This window comes from Chelon labrosus (genome assembly GCF_963514085.1).
Source record: "Chelon labrosus genome assembly, chromosome: 14".
Taxonomy (NCBI): domain Eukaryota; kingdom Metazoa; phylum Chordata; class Actinopteri; order Mugiliformes; family Mugilidae; genus Chelon; species Chelon labrosus.
In genome coordinates this window covers 12,687,622-12,704,785 of record NC_140347.1, presented here as the reverse complement: position 1 = coordinate 12,704,785, position 17,164 = coordinate 12,687,622, and the positions used below count along the sequence as shown (strand labels likewise).

General features: G+C 45.6%; 2 protein-coding genes across 6 annotated transcripts in view; both read left to right on the top strand.

Moving 5' to 3' along the window:
* sash1a (SAM and SH3 domain containing 1a) overlaps positions 1–11,451 on the top strand; it is a 165,737-nt gene extending 154,286 nt beyond the window's left edge. For all 4 annotated transcript variants that reach the window (XM_084560516.1, XM_084560515.1, XM_084560517.1 and 1 more), the window contains 5 exons: positions 976–1,126; positions 1,215–1,343; positions 4,307–5,343; positions 6,782–6,913; positions 8,693–11,451. In XM_084560516.1, the coding sequence (XP_084416642.1) occupies positions 976–1,126; positions 1,215–1,343; positions 4,307–5,343; positions 6,782–6,913; positions 8,693–8,953 (1,710 nt within the window). In that variant the 3' untranslated portion in view covers positions 8,954–11,451. The remainder of the gene's footprint in view (positions 1–975; positions 1,127–1,214; positions 1,344–4,306; positions 5,344–6,781; positions 6,914–8,692) is intronic.
* Positions 11,452–14,480: 3,029 nt separating this feature from the next.
* usta (uronyl 2-sulfotransferase a) overlaps positions 14,481–17,164 on the top strand; it is a 53,804-nt gene continuing 51,120 nt past the window's right edge. For both annotated transcript variants that reach the window (XM_084560616.1, XM_084560615.1), the window contains exon 1: positions 14,481–14,988. In XM_084560616.1, the coding sequence (XP_084416742.1) occupies positions 14,757–14,988 (232 nt within the window). In that variant the 5' untranslated portion in view covers positions 14,481–14,756. The remainder of the gene's footprint in view (positions 14,989–17,164) is intronic.

Below are 17,164 nucleotides of genomic sequence, written 5' to 3'. Positions count from 1 at the left end.
TTGGGCTGTATGGCTCGAAATATGAAGTGCAAATCTCCACACCCCTCTCACTTTTGGTCAGCGGACTCTTTGCCAAATTGCCTTTGGATCTGGACCATGTTTACATTTTTCAGCTGGCCAAAAAGATTCTGTGAGCTGGAGCGCCCAGCTGCCTGTGTTTGTGTTAGTTAGTTGGTGGTCCTTTGTTTAGTCCTGCACCATCCAGCAGAAATAGTACAAGGACCCACAGTTCTCTTCTGTGGACTCCAACGCTGTAATTGACGGCCTTGGTGTTGACACACAGTCCATGTGTTGGTCACACCAGAGTAGAGCCCGGCAACTGGAAACACTGCTATGAATGACTTTGTCAGCTGACCGAGCTCTCTCACAGGGCGGATCTCCCAAAACTTCTTTTCTCCTTTGTCATCTCAGATAGCGGAGCGGTTTGCGTTACCGTCTTTGGTGTGTGTTTGTGTTGGCGTGTAATGCCTTTTGTCCTCTTGTGGGTCTGGAGACCTTTGATGTAACTCTGTGAATCTTCACTTGTTCCCACATTATTTTTTATGGGTTTCCTTTTCAAGTTTGCAATTTTGGTCACGGCTACAATAGACTGCCCGGGCTGGTACAGCTGGCCTCGCTGACGTCGCTGCAGCTCGCTTTTATACGCCTGTGAACATGACAGAGTTTGTGCGGAATTGAAACGTGCTGACAGCTGACGCAGCTACGCCTGAACCGGCTACGGCTTAATGTGATTACATGCCATGTAAAAATCTAAATGGCAGTTTCGGTCGGGGCTCGCCAGTGATGTAAAAATACAGCGAGGAAAGGAAATCTTGACGGGCCTACTGTTCTCTTAACGCTACCTCAGTATTTGTTATGTGTTTGATGCTTCTGACCGCTGCTTCTATGACTCGGACCCAAAGTGTATTTCACTCAAGTATATTATTATTCCCTTTTTAGCTCCTCAAAATAAACCTCACACTTTCTGTTACCTAGGAGCACATGCCCACTTTCTTGTTCAACGGCTACGAGGACCTGGACACGTTCAAGTTGCTGGAAGAAGAGGACCTGGATGAGCTGAACATCAAAGATCCTCAGCACAGAGCCGTACTGCTCACTGCTGTAGAGCTGCTGCAGGAGTACGACAGTAAGTAGACTGAAATGCACATGGAGGGAACACGGCAATTTCTTCCTAGCTGCTCAAATTTTGATGATTTTCGTCTTGTTGTAACCAGGTAGCAGCGATCCGGAGCGCAGCGGCCTGTCGGGCTCCCAGGAGAAGCTGCTCTCTGACGGCCGGGGCCTGGTGGGAGACTCCCCACGGGACTCCGGGTGCTACGAGAGCAATGAGAACCTGGAGAATGGTAATGATTGCTTTGCTTAGTCTAGACCACCCTTACCCAAAGCCCACTTGGGACTAAGCTTAGCTAATCCTGACTCTAGCCCACTTCTAGAAGCTCCTTCTCCTTTTTCCCCTCTCTGGTCTTCCACCTCTGCTCCATCACTTCCTACGCTCCTGCATTCTAACATCCCATTCCTCTGGACCAGCCAATCAAACGGCTCCCTTTGCCGCCATGTCCGCCCACCCAATCCCTACCTTCGCCCAACCTTTTCCTCTCCAGTGTGTGTGTGCTCTAGAGACATAATCCCTTGTCGCCTCAGACGCTTCCACTGTGCTACTTTCTTCACCGCTCTTTTCATCCTGTAGGCATTCTTTACCATCAGTGCCAAAGTCCAGTTGTAACTGAGAGGGTGCCAGGCCCCAGACCGCTAAGCCTAGTCCACCCCACAATGCTGGGATCGCAAAGAGAGAGACTCTCCCCGTTGCACAGAACGGTTCTGATGAGAACAAACTCACTGCCCAGTCAAGGACTCAGTTTCCCAGCCGACCCTCCTCCTGTGGGTTCAAGGTTGATAGACGGATCCCAGGAAGATGATTGTGAGCTCAGAGAGTATTTCTGTTAAGTGCTAACACTTTAACTTACTAGTCAGGTAACAGATGCCGTCTAATCTCCTATCTTCAACCGTTCAGATGTCACTTTCCTTGTGTTTACTGTGACCATATTGCACAATGATAAAGTATGTGCCTAAAAATGATGTGGATGAAAATATTTTTAAATTGTAGTGCGCATATTTTAAGAGATCCTAGAAGTGTATTGAAGTCTTATTTGTGAGGTTTCTTTGTGTACTTTTTTTTTTTTCAAGAAAGCCCTGTCATCTCCGCATAAGACTATGCCTTCTTGTTTCGCACAGAGCGTTCCTTTTAACAGCTCCATAACTCATAAATCACTGCTTTGTCTCTTTTTCTGTACGTGTTATGCTTCCGGTGTAACTGCTGGCTTCCCCCTTTTTTGTGTATATGTGTCATACAGGTTCAGTAGAAAAGCGTGCAATCTGCCACAGTAGAGATTTAGGTTGTGGAATAAAAAAACCACTTCTTCTCTGGTCCTGCTTGATTTTTATGTTTCGCCTCTTTTCTGTCTTTTTTTCCCCTCCATGCCACTAAACACTCTTCACAAACTAGCTGCATAACGTCTAGTAAACATTCTGCTTTTCTTTCGGGGCTCCACAGTTCCCGCTCTCAGTACAAATACATGGATATATTAATATGTTTACAGTATATTAATGGATATATTAATTAATCGTTAAGTATCGATTGGTGACAGTAAAATCACTGTGGAGCCCTGAATGTATTTTCTTTTGATCATTGGATCTTTCTTTAACATACATGTCTGATTCCTTTGACTAGATGTAGATATTCTTCCTCATATCACGAAATGGCTTCTGTAGCAATCACTTAAGGTATTTATGAGCATATACAGCGATCAGCCACAGCGTTACGACCACTGACCAGAGAAGTAAATAACATTGATCTTAACCTTGTGACTATGAAATGTTCTGCTTGATGTAGTTGTACCATGTAGCACTCACCTAGACCAGACCAGGCACCCCCACCCCATAGCAACGACACTCCTTGATGGCAGCAGCCATCCCCAGCAGGATGCAGCCAGACACAGGCACACACACAAAAACGCTTTAGGAACAACTCAAAAAAACATGAAGAAGGGGTTGACTTGGCCTCCAAATTCTCTAGATCCCAAACTGGTCAAGTATCTGCAGGATGATCCACAGAGGCCCCTCCCCTCAAAGGCCTCCCACTAACAACATCCTGTTGCCAGACACCACAGGACACCTTCAGAAGGCCCATGTCCGTTTTTTCTGAGGAGTCACAACTGTTTTGGAGACACAAGGGAGACCTACACAATATTAGGAAGGTGGTCATAATGTTTTGCCTGATCGGTGCATAGATCATGATCCAATAATCAGAAAGTTGAGCTTCTACTTAAGGTTCTTTACACTCTACAGTATTATATTTCAGTGTAGACACAGTTAAATTCAATATAATAACACATCTGTCACACAAAACACATACTAAATGGTTATTATCATCTTTTATCGCATTTTAAATTTTGAAGGATAATTTATTGGGTGGTCAAGATTATTTTCCTGATTCCATGTGTGAAACCAAATGTTCAAATTCAAGTACATCCCTTGATACTTCTATTGTGTCTGTTAATGTCCCTTCTAATTAAGTAGTGGTAGCAAACTTTTCTATATTTTCAACTATTTTCTGGACACATCTATGAGCTGTTGAGACATTTCACCACATTCCATCTATTGAACTTCTTTCTGACATCCCACAATTTAAAATCTCTGGCAAGCCACGCCACGTGGCTCTTCTCCATTTCATCCATCCATTTTTGCTTTGTAAGCCAAGGGATAGATGGTAAGTTGCTTCATCCTTTCTGTTCCAATGTTTCTGAAGTATTCCATTCGGACTTCTTCTGCTACGACAACAACAAATCAGTCAGCTTGAGTCCAAGCAGCTTATCCCAGTGGCATTTTAACAAGTCGTCATAAACATTTGTCTGCTCTTGATTGTGGCTTACAGATAAGCTCATGACTTTATTTCTTTCTTTTTTTTCTGAATTGGCCGACCTGATAAAAAATAATTGGTGTTGAGAACATATTTTCCAGTGGTGAAAACATACATGATAGAGTATGTGTTTCATAGAAACGTAATATTTTTTCCACCACACCAATTGTCGCCATCATAAGAAACATAAAAATGTGAAAACAGAGTAGACGAGAAGCAGCCAAGACAGTAAAATATAGCAACTCTGAGTCATGCACAGTATTTACGAAGCAATTTATTTTATTGGTGAAGTTATTTCCATAGCAAGTATTCTCTGTTAGTATATCACAACACAAAGGAGAGGCTAAAGTGTTAACCTCTAAATGCTAAGTCGAGATTTTTGCTTTGCAGGTAAGAGCAGAAAAACGTCCCGTTCGAGTCGTTCTTCAGCGGGACTCCAGTCTCCAGACTACCCTACACTGCCAATGACTCTCTCCACAGAGGCTCTGCAACAGAACGGCAAACACCAGCGTGCAAAGTTCCCAAAAAGCTTCTTCATCAAGCCCTCTCTGAAGGGTTTTAACTTGCTGGGGCTTCGCAAAGCCCAAAGACGGTCTCCTATCCCGGCCAGCCGCAGCTGTGAGGACCTCGACGGCCCACCACAGCCAACTGGACCCTTGAAACGCTCTCATTCTCTGGGAGATCTGCACTGGGAGCAGAAAAACGATCTGAGTGTGGAGCTTAAACCCACCAAGGAAGTACCTAGATCAGGCAGCAGTAGCCCCTACAAGGGCTCTGCAGATGGTAGTTCTCCATCTCAAAATGGGACTCCACCAATTGTGAGCCCGAAAAGAAGGGCTGAGAGGCCGCCTCTGCCCTCCCAGCTGCCTCTCCGCCCCCCTTGCCCGGCAGCCCAGTCCCCCAACCCTCCAGAGCCCCTCTCCAGTCCAACTCCAAGTCCTCCTGATTCTAGCGCAAGCGGGGAGAGGGTCATCCGGACTCACCCCAAAAAGCCTCCCATCCCTCCTCCGGTTCCCGCCAAGAAGTCTAAAGAAAGACTGGCCAACGGCCTACGTCACCCCCCTCTCTCCCTTCCCTCCTCTCCATCCCCCACCGCCTCGCCCACCCACTCCTTCAACCGCTCTCACCCGAGCAGCCCCGTAATCCGAAACAGCAGCCCCGGCCTCTGCGCCCCGGCCCTGCCCGCCAAGTCCCCGAGCACCCCGGCCAGCCCGTGCACCACTTCGTCGGCCTCGTCCATGGGCGAGGAGCCGGGCACTCCGCCGGCGGCGCAGCAGCCCCCGCCGTGGCTGTCGGATCTCGGGGGCAAGATGGCTGTTACGAGGAAGGCCTCCCATACCAAGATGGGTCCCGACCTGCTCACGCTCCTGGAACAACGGCTGCAGGCTGAGGGCATCGATCTTACAGAGGAGCCCTACTCTGACAAGGTTAGCGAAGTATTATCTGAAATACGAGACGAGTGAAATCCCCTCATAGGTTTGATTGCTGTTGACTTCAGTCTTAGATCTTCATCTTCAACAGCTGCTGACAATCTGACAGTCCACTGAATGTGCTTCTTCCTCTAACTGATAGTTTTGCTAAATGTTAAATCCAGGCACACGGTGATAATGTGGGTTATTCAGTTAAAAATATCATATCCTAGTTAAGGCATGACAAAAACAAGTCAAATTTCCATGGTCAATGTGACAATGGGCTCTAAGACACCTCAGGGCTATACTTGTCTGGCGTCAGGCTCTTATGGTTTAGCACTGTAACATGCCTAACTTAACTCAGCCATAATCTGACTGAAGCCTGGGTCCAAATTGCTCCGCGCTGAGGCCAATAACATCAGCAGCTTGCTTTGGAACTTCTTTAAAAATAGACGCTAATAGAGACTTAAGTCTGTGTGTTTCTTTTTGTGTGCAGATGCCGTTTTATGTGCAAAGGCATTTATTTGTGAGTGCGCGTGTGTGTGTGTGCGCACAATAATAAATATGCTGCCTGGAGCTACGGAGGAAAGACTGTGGCTCGAGTCTCACTATGATGCGGTTCAGACTGTTAAGTTTATGAGCTGAATCTTACTGAAGGCAGACGGGGGTTATAAAACCTTCTGCCGCTTGCCAGACCCCAGGCTGAAACCCTTAAACGCGGCGGAGGAGCCCCCAACACATACGCAAACCGACAGAGGCATCAGGGGACGAGGTGTGAAATGGTGCCTTAGAGAAACTGCTGGATTCTTGTTAGTCGCAAGTTGATTGACAGACGTGAGACGGACACGTTGTTGCTGCTGCTGCGGTAGCTAAGTGTGCCTGCAGCCTGCACAAGCGTGAATAACTGGTGTCAAAAGTCACTCAGGTAATTGGGAGAATGATGCAGCGTATTTCGCTCTGAACGTTGTTTTAGAATTCAGCAATTACGAGTGAAGCAGTATTTCAACACCCAGCTTTAGGCTTAATAAGGTGAGCTAGTTGACCGTCAGCTCCCTGGAAGCTCCTGAGGGCCACGTGTAGACCTGAATAATGAAAAGGGTCAAACAAAGGTCTGTTCCTTCCTTCGCCCGTCCTCAAAAAACCTCTGGTCCAGTTCGGCTGATCAAAACCAGATTTTTTTTTTTTTTATTCGGGCGACCTTCCCAAACGCCATGTGCTCATACAAGGAGCATACGTTCAGCTTCAGTTTTATCCTTAATCACTGCTTATGAAATATTTCACCAGATGTTGGAATCCTGTGACTTTTTATAGTTTCAGTAAGAACCCAGATTGAGGTAGGGGAAGTGGAGTGTGTAAGAGGCGATGTAAAATTTAGATTTACCCCATTTAAAATGTGTCCCCTCTTCCCAAATGTGGCCACGTTTAACATTTCTCTCTTTCTTCTTCTCTCGTCCAGCATGGCAGATGCGGCATCCCCCAGCCTCTGGTGCAGCGTTACTCCGAGGACTTGGAGCAGCCGGTCAAAGACGTGGCCTCCACCTTGGACCAGCTCCGGGTCAAAGAGCTCCGTAAACAGCACCGCATGGCGGTAAGGCAACTCCGCAGATACTCTCGACCAGGGGTTGCGTTAACCGAATATTGTCTCTCTTGATTAGTAGTGTAAGAGTCGGTTAAGCGTCGGTTAAGTTTTGTTTATCTGCCGGTTGAGTGAGTGGCTGCTGACTCTCGGTTAATCAGGGATGCACGAGCAGCGGTTATGAGTCAGTTAAGTTTCGTTTCTCTGCGTATTGTGCATGAGTTGGTGAGTGTCTGAGTGCCTTAAGCCCAAGTTATGCTTCCGCGTTGACACAGCGCGAGGGGGCGTACGGACCTATTACGTCCTTGCGGACCCCCGTGCGTCCTGCGCAAGGGCCAGACGTGCACCTCCCAAAAATCCTCGACGCGTGTCGAGGCGACGCAACAGCAACGCAGCAGCAACGCAGCAGCAACGCAGCAGCATTGGCTGTGATTGGTCCGCTAACTACATCCTCTGGAGACCGCTTTTCCGGTTTCCACTCATAAACACCGCCATTTATAAAAAGTCTTCAGTTTGGTTGGTCTTTGAGAATGGACAACATCGTTCACTGTGACTACGACAAAAGCCGGAAGGTAAATAACTATACGAGGCGAGATACGTCACAAGAGTCTCGGTCGGTCGGTCACAAAAAATCATAGCGCCCTCTACCGGTGTGGCATTGAATTGCAGTTCGACACGTAAACCCCACGCAGAACCATCACGGTCTCACGACTGCGTCCAAGCAACTGCGTGGCCACTGCGTGGCCATTGCATGACCATTGCGTGATCACTACGCGGAAGCATAATCCAGACATTACTTTACTAGTGGTCAAGTCGGGTAGTACTACGTTTTGTTTCTTTGCCGAGTGAGGTGTAAGATGTTTGAATGGTGCCGTTTATTGATTATATATCAATCAAACATGGTAGGACTCAACTGAGCCGGTTAAATAGACTCTAGATTCATGATTCTTGAGTCGTCTTTGATGGCCGGTTATATGAGCCGGATCTTTTTTTTCCCACCGCTATATTAATTAAAAATGAATGAAAATTAAATGCTATTGAATATGTCATTATTATCGTTAAAAAAAAAATAAAGTGACGGTAAAAATAGGTTATGACGGGATTTTTATGACCCTGTCAGTCAAAATGACAGACAACGAAAAAGTTTAGCGCAACTTCTGCTCCCGACAACTTCATTAGAGACAGCTTTGAGCAATTTGGGGAATTTTAAAGCTACATAAAAATACTTCAGACTGGAAAATAGACCCTGCATAGCTTATTAGATATCTAATGACTTGGTGAAACAGGAAGATAAACTCACTTAACATACCCCACAACAACTGAATGATTTGTTCAAGTATCTATTTAAAGCAAACCAGCTGGACTTTCTTGAGTTTCTTGAAGACTGTAGACCTCTTGTCCAAAAGTCTTCTTCAGCTCTAAACTGAAGATCTAAACAGGCTGGTGGGGAGTCGCAGGCCTTTTAACCTCTTGTGAGGCTGTTGAGGGTCATTGAGTTTTTTGACAACAGCAATAGGGCAACCAGAAACAGGACATCATGTGAGTTGTTAATTTTTCCACCTCAGCGAACCCTAACCCCACAAAAGATTAAAAAGCCAGGACCTCCTCACCGGTGTCTTAAGAGAAATTCAAGCGAGACCAGTTGCTTCGTTTCAAATGCTAAGATGAACCACATATGTTTGCAGGATTCAGAAATTGCCTGTGTTGCCTATGTTGCCCTAAAAAGTCTGTGTACCGTATATCCAACAATGCACCTGCCTTAATGACTTTTTATCCCATTCATCCCATCAGATCCCCTCTGGAGGCTTGACCGAGATGGGCCGGAAGCCTCTGTCCCTCGGTAACATCAGCACAGTCTCCGATTGGCTCGTCTCCATCGGCCTGCCCATGTACGCCACGCCTCTGGCGGCGGCGGGAGTTGACACGCTGAGCCGCGTGGCCTTGTTGACAGAGAGCAACGTGTGGGAAGCCGGCGTGCGGGACGAAAGGCACGCCCGCCGACTGATCAGCGAGGCACGATCAGTGAACACACACAGAGAGGTGCAGTCCTAATCATGTTGGTCAGTACCATCTCATTTAGACAACCCGGCCAGTAGGCGGGCCACGGCGGCGAGCGGCCGCACAGGTGTCCACGGCACTCAAGTACTTCCTGTCCCGCACATGTCAAAAGACTCTCCCTCTTTATAACTGTCTTTTCTCAAATGTTTACGGCATTGAGGAGTTTCTCCTAACAGCCAAGACTAAGATATCAGATGCCTTTACAAAAAAAAGATTAAAAAATAAAAGACTGTAGACTCACTCCTTGGGATGGCTTCCACTCTGAAGACGCCCCCCAAGTCTTAAAGTAAAGACATGGATCTGCCTTTAAGGAAGAAAGCACACTCTTTTGTAGGATGGATGTTTTTTAAAGAAGGCGGTTTATTCCCCGTGTATTTCATAAGTGCTTCATTTTCATCCCTTGCGGCGGTGAGGAAACACAATCTGAGGGTCTTTCAAGGACGAAGCTCGGCCAAAGCGAAGTTTTTTCCCCCTCCCCCCACCCCTTCTCGTTCGATGTTTCAACAGACTTCACCCAACGTCCGGACTTTTAATCAACTACTAAACACGTGCACCGACCGAGGAATAACAGGTGGCTCATTTTGTATCATGTTTCTGTATTATAACTTAAATGCACATCTTGATTTTTAAAACTAAAAGCTTATACGTTTAAATTTGTGTTTGCCTTTTGAATGTCGCCGCCTTAATTTGAGGCCAGCTCTCGGTCATTTCTAAGCTGGAACAGCTGACGTCACACCTTTTGTATTTCATATTTTGCCGTGCGTCCTGTCGTGCCGCGTACCCCGGACGCACACCTCCCTCTGATATCGAGAGTCTCCGCTTACTTTGTCTTCGCTGTAGTAATCGCAGTCAGCTTTCACTCCGACCGACGCATTCCCCAGTTTATTAAAGGACGCTTTTGAGTTGCCTTACCATTATGAATGAACGGCTGCAACAAGCGGGACACGTGCTGCAGCTTTTGACTGCGCCATGACTGAGACTGAACTGTGCCAAAGGTGCAAGCCTTTTTGTTGTGAATGTGTAAGAGATATAATTTTTGTTTTTTTTGGGAATACACGCATTCAGCCAGATCATTTCAGCGACGTACTGTACATGGATGTGGACCACAGAACATGCTTCTGAGTGATTGCAGCTTCTATTCAAGCCCGATTAACCACAACAAAAAAAAAAAAAAAAAACGCAGGCACGGCAGCAACAGACGTCGCCGCTGAACATCTTTCAACGCACTCGCTGTACATGTTGCAGAGGGGTTGTGGGACGGGGAGGGATCGAGGAGAAAATAGAGATGTTGGACACAGCTGACATCTGGGCTGTCATATCTGGAATTTATTGGGCTTTGGTTACAGTGTTGAATTTGAATTATGGCTCAATAATAAGCTCTTTGGGGAGTTTGCTTAACTTCAAATCGGTCTGAAATCAGATTTTTAAAACAAAACGTGGTGGAAGCAAACTGTGACATCAGGGGAGAAGCTGACCTCCACATTCAGCACACACACACACACACACACACGAACAAGTCTTGAAATTCAGGGAAACACTGTGTGGGGTCAGCCTGTTTAAGAAAAATAAATAATAGTAATCATCTTTGGGCCAAATAAGAGAAGCAGAAACTCAATTTATTTGCGCACTTTGCATGAAATGGAGCAAATATTCCTCGTGTGAAGTGAGCTGAGGACTTGTTCCTTAATCCACGGATTTCAAATTTGCAAATTTGACCAACTCTTATTCCTAAATTTAGAGGGTTTCTTTTGCAGTGGGCACTTGATAGATAGATAGATAGATAGATAGATATATATTCGACGCCTTTTTTTTATTTTTTTCCCTCTTCAATCAAAGTGGTGCTCTGGGAGGATGGGGGGTCGTCGTTCAACAGAAAATAGGTAAAGTAAAAGACCCAAGAAGTGTTGTGTAAAGAATGAGAATACTGACACTGTAAATGCACTTTAGATGGTGAATCAAGCTGTTTTATAGGCAAAAAAAAAAATTGGCTACATTTTCTTCGCGGGTCCGTAAATGGACGTTCGCCGTCAGGTATTGTAAAAGGTCTCAGTGGGTTTATGCTGGTATTTTGTTTTTAGTATTGAGTTCCCAACTTTAATAACCATTAATGAGTTAACCTGTTCCAGTTACTCACTTTCAGTTTGTTTTTGCAGTCTTATTAAAAAAAATAAAAAATAAATTCTTAATTACATATATGAAATGCTTAGCAGAAGTTGCACATTCTGTATATGTAATTGATATTTAAATAACTTATTTTTGCTTCTTTTTTTTTTCATATCAACTGTAATTAGCTGTACTATATGAATAGCAATACCTTCCTGCATAATGCATATTGCTTTAGCCAGTAAGGAACTACAGTATGTATTGTAAGATATGTGTACAAATTATTTTATTTGGTTTTCCATCTACCTAATGATTGTCCATATAAATTTGCTTGTGTATTGAAACAACAAAAGTAATGTCCATAACTATTTGTCATTCTGAAATATAATAAAAATAAAATTTAAAAAAAAAATAAAGTTTTGGCGCTGATGCCTCACAGCGAGAAGGTTCCCGGTTCGAGTCCGGGGCCGACTGGGGCCTTTCTGTTTGCAGGTTCTCCCTGTGTCTGCGTGGGTTCTCTCTGGGTACTCCAGCTTCCTCCCACGGCCCAAAGACATGCTCATTAGGTTAACTGGAGATTCTAAATTGGCCGTAGGTGTGAGTGTGAGTGTGAATGGTTGTCTCTCTCTGTGTTAGCCCTCAGATAGACTGGAGACCTGTCCAGGGTGTACCCCGCCTCTCGCCCGATGACAGCTGGGATAGGCTCCAGTCCCCCCAGCGACCCTTCACAGGAACAAGCGGTTACAGAAGATGAATGAATGAATGAATGAATGACCTCCCGATTGTCGCTGTTCACTCACACCAGCGGTCGATGGAAACGCAGGCGGGGCTGGACGGTTGATTTTAATTATATTTTAAAATGAAAAAAGAAGTGCCAGACTTGATTTGATTAAAACACCTCAAACATGTTATTATTTTATTCTTAGGTTTAAGGAACAATATAAATTTTATAAGGTTTCGGGTCAAACAAAAATAAATGAATAACAAACCCCTCCTGGGCTTGATATATATATATACTGTCAGAGGTTCGACAGGCTGCTGAACACCAGGGGCTTAGAGAGTCTGGCTGCGTCTGGTCTGTGAAGCCTCATTTAGAAAACTATACACATCTCCTCAAGACAACATGTTCCGCCGCAGATTTGTTCAGCGGGTCGACCGCCTGTCTGGCTCTCGTTGTAATGCAGCTGTTGTCACTTTAAGCACGCTGGGATCCTCTGGTCTCACTCGTGTCAAACGGGTCCTCACTGTGAACGCCAGATAGACATTTTGACCCAAAGCGGTGTGTTTATACCTCCGCAGCATCTATATCAAATGGCATTCTTCTGAGCGAGAAGACAGCTGAATTCCTTTAAAACGTTTCCTGTTTATTTATTAGCCATCTTCTAGTACGCTTAAAACAGTAGAAACCGTTCAATCGTTTTCATTTATAAGCTCCGTGGTGAGTAGTTTGCCCCCGTGTTCACGGCTCTGCCTTCCACTGATAGGATTGCTCATGCAATTTAAAATATCCCAGGAGGAAAAGATTGCCTTGAACCTTGTCTGCTGCTACTTTCTTGGCCATTACTCTGAGCCACTTGTCCCCGCTGTGTTTTTGGATGCGCTCGTGCCTTTGTACAGCTGGCTGAGAGGTGTTCAGGAGATGGGAGTGTATACATTAAACACGCCTTAAAATGACTGGATCACCGTGTACTCCGTCAGTGCAAAGGTATGGACGCCAGAGAAGTGCATTCATTATTCCTCCTGTTCTTCAAACAGCGTGCCAATAGCCGGCCTGTGATGAATCTGCTTGCTTTAATCGATCCGTCCTCCAAGGAGGGCAGAAGTAATTCCTCTGTAAAGTTTGTGTGGAGTCTGATCATTAAAGTGTTCAAATCCAATCTGAATTCCAAGCTCCCTGTTATTCCCACTGCGCTTTCTACAGATTATATATATGGAAGGGTAAACTCGGTTAAGGAGCTGGTTAATTCTTGTGCCCCAAAATTTTATTTCCACGTCTTGTTATTTTTTCTAATACTTACTCTAATATAGCTAGTGCACACAAAACTGAGAAGGCCGATGCTGGTTGCCGCATCTAGTGCACAGACATGGTATATCCTGAGTGTCTGTAAAGGTTCTCAGTCTTCCAGGTCACGGTATATCCAAAAACAACAACAACCCGAAATGACGGCAGCTGGACTTGTAGGGTGAAGGTGTTTCATCCAGGTAGCTTCTTCAGTTCTGAATGACAGGTTTAATCAGGAACATCTGTGTGTGTCCAAGTCCAGCTGCCCTCGTTTCAGCTTTGTCCTGATTTGAAAGCTGCATCACACATTTGAACTACTTACATTGTAAAGATCTGTCCTGGTTTGCTTGAACCGCGAGTTTCCTCCAGGCGTCAGCAGAACGTGATGGATGGATGGCATACAGTACATCAGAAAGGTTTCGTACCACCAGGAAGAAAATTGGACCCACGTCCAGCAGTTCTGATTAGTCTAAACCTGATTTACTGTAGTGACCTTGCGGAGATCTATACTATGTGTAATAAACTTGTGTGCTGCATGGCAGATTTGGCTGGCTGGCCGGCCGGCTGGGCTATAAACCTTTAATTTATCCACCATTTTTGTGCCTCGCTTGCAATATGCAGCAGTGGACTGTTTACAATTCATTTACCTGGGGAGGGCCGGAGTCACCGGTCGGCCCTCGACGGAATTATCCGGCTTCATTTTTTATTACATTTGCTCTTTAAAGCCAAATAGTTTTTCACTGCTCTTGTTGCTCCCTTGGCTACTGCCAGAGAAAGTCTCTCCGCGAGGCGGCAACTGTTTTCGAATGGCCTCCCATGCGCAGGTGTAGTCTAATGGTGGGTTCTGGCCCCGCCGTGGAAAGATATACGGCTCAGTGTGAGGTTGTTACAACTGGCCCGAGGGGCAGGGGAAAGCTTGAAACGCAGACGAGAAGCTTCTTTTCCGCGCACGTCCGTCATCTGCACCTTTGTTCTGTGGTGATCAGACGGCTTGTTCCGCTTTGTAAACACAGAATGCATCACTTGGATGTCTCTATTCGATGTGTGCTGCTTGTCATGTTTACATTTTAATGCAATATGATTTTAAAATCATATTTAAACCATAATAAATCTTTGCTTAGGTCTATTTATGATAACATTTTCTTAAAGGATGAGGCTACCACAACTTACTGAAACACAACTGTGGTGATTCACAGCTGACTGTAAACTGTTTCTGCAGACTTACTGTCAGTCTCTCTCCGGGCTGTTACCCATTAAACTCTATAATGCATCCCATGACTTCTTGTAGGGGCCCCTTCTCCCTGAACACTAGGTGCCGCTGTTTTACGCACTGAAATCCAAACTAAATTCTCTATGAGGTGGAAGTTTTTCTTCTTTCCACGTTCAGTAATCTGACACCCAACGCCTCCGAGTAGAAGGATGGACCCTTAACTTGTCTGGAAGGACGGAAGGAAGGAGCACTCATCCAACGAGCTCAAACGAGCAGGGATCGAGCAGAAGCGAAACGTTGTGCGCAAAAAAAAAAAAAAAAAAAAAAAAAACAAGCCCGTGGCTCCGGCAGCAGCGGATGAGGTCTGGGTGCCTGCGCGTCTCCAAAATCAACTGGCTCTCTGCCTCAAATGATCTCAAGGCGACAAGTTCCACTTTCCACAGGCGGATGGGTGACTTTCCACGGCGTTTTGTGAGGAGGAGATGATGAAGAATTTCAGCGGCAGTCCCCTTCACTGCAACAACCAGACTTCCAACCACATCAGAGAGCGAAACAACAGAAAGCACGGCTTACTCTCTGCTCTACCGTTGCGAGTCTCTCTGCGGGGTTATGGTTTCTGCATGGCTACGTTGTTCCTCTTCTGTTTCGGCTCCCTTTTCTACCAGCTGAACGGAGGACCTCCTAGAATCCTGCTGGACATCAGGCAGTATCTCGGTAAGAACTTTTCATTTGGCTCCGCTGGCGCGAAGCTCGTCATCAAAGAGGTTCTTTTAATTAAAAGCTGCGCTGCGCGTCTAGACGCACGTCTTTAATGGGACGTTCAAAAGAAGCGTTTATCCAAAATGGGAAAAGGAGTCTCTTTTTAAAAAAAAAAAAATCCATTAAAGGCCACAGCGTCCCCTCGACCTCATTCACCCCAGATCTTGATCCATCACTCATAAACCATCGAAGTATATGTGTCAACCTATTGCACATCTCAAATACATCCCAGTAAAGGCGCAGATAACTCTTTTAACATTAGAATATATACATATATGCTTTAAATGCCGTTTTATAATTCAAGGAAGTTCAAAAATGTTCAAATTTCTACATTTTCAGACCAAAACCTGAGGAATGCACCCCCTTCAGAATATCAGCTATGACATGTCGGAGCACGATTTCAGAACTATTATGGTAACACGACCTTAGCAACGGCTGAGATTGATACTGGTTTGAGATTGACACCTCTTCCAGTGCAGCCAGCTGGTGCGCTCGGGCCAACGCGGCGGTCATTACGCACGGCTGTCACCGGTGGAGCAAGGCGCAATGATCGATAAAATAATAAAAAAAAAACAAAAAAAACAAAAAAAGAAGCATGAGGAGGCGCTGTTTGTTATACAGTAGATGTTGGCCAATTGGCTTCATATCAAGGAGGTTTCCTGTTTAAACTGTTATGTCTTCGAGGGAGCTTTAAAAAATTAGTTTTCGTGTAATTATGACCTGGCACAGCCAGGTTACTGTCATTACTCTGCGAGCAGGAGTAAACAGACACTGCGGGCAGACACCGCGGATGAAGGAAGGCTCGCCTTTAGGATACGACGCACCACGAGCTAAAAAACTGTAGCTTGAGTGTAACTGGCTAATCTTGTGACTTTAAAAACCCTCCACACAGAATCGGATGCCAACGTGATTTCCTATCAGCATGCGTGTCACTGCGCTGCAGCTCCGGCCTGCAGCTGGAAAGTATATGTGCACAGGAGTGTGTGTGTCTGTGTGTGTGTTTGTGTGTGTTGAAAGGAGGTTGTGTTCCTACCTATTTCGCAGAGAGCTTAAGGCCTTTATGACGTGATAAACATCTGGAACAGAATGAGAGTCACTCACCAAGTCGGCCACTAATCCCGAGGGTCAGATTGGTTTCCTGCACACACACACACACACTTAAGGCACTAGCAATCTCACATATGCGTGCATGTACGCCTGCACACCACAGCTGCTCAATATTGCTATAAAATAAGTTTCACTCAAAGCATAAATGCTCCAATCTGTATTAAGTTTTCGCATCGCTGTATAAAATTTCTCTTTGGACATCATGGAGAGAGTTACTCGACTGTCTTGGTATGCAGCAGTCACTACTGAAGCAACATGCACTCTGATTAAACCTCGCAGCCCAGTGCACGTTTCATTTTAAAGCAGCTGCACAAAGCTAACACGTTGCACATCCTGTCGTGTTTCTCGCTGAGAGAGGCGAGAAACAGGATCACAGCTCGGGCGAGAATTAAAAAAGAAACACCAGCAGAGAGACAAATACAGTCCCTGCTCCGTCAATGGCGGCGAGGAATCCCTCCCTCTGTTGGACCACCTGGGCCCACCTGCATGACGCGACCCTCGCCGCAGCTCTGCGCAGAGACCCCGAGGACAGGAGCGTTGTCAAACACTGACTCCTCTGTGCTCTATTGACTTGTGGACGTGGGGTGAGGTGGGGTGGGGGTTCTTATGTAACAGTGACACAACCCCAGTGTAGCACCTCCGCAAGGATCTGGATGAGTAATCGTCTCCGCTTGTTATGATGTTGAGGCCCGGAGAAAAGTCTTTGTTTTCGAACTGAAAGTCTTTGCCTCAGTGGAGCTGGTTGTTTAGATGTTGAAAGTAGGTTTTGGATTCCAGGCGGCGAGTTTCTGATGAATTTCAGGTAACTTATTTTAGGTTTTAGGCCAGGAAGACAAATCTGCTTTAAGAAAAACAAAGTGTGATGTTGGTTGGGAGAAGGGAAGGTGAGGAAAAAAGTTGAAACACAGGCTTGAGTTGTGGTCTGCTCATTGTTTTCACTCTGAAGAAACTTGTGATTTTGAGGGAAAGAGAAAGAAAAATCTGGGACAAGGGAGGGCAGATGCAGAGAATATTCCTGGCCTTC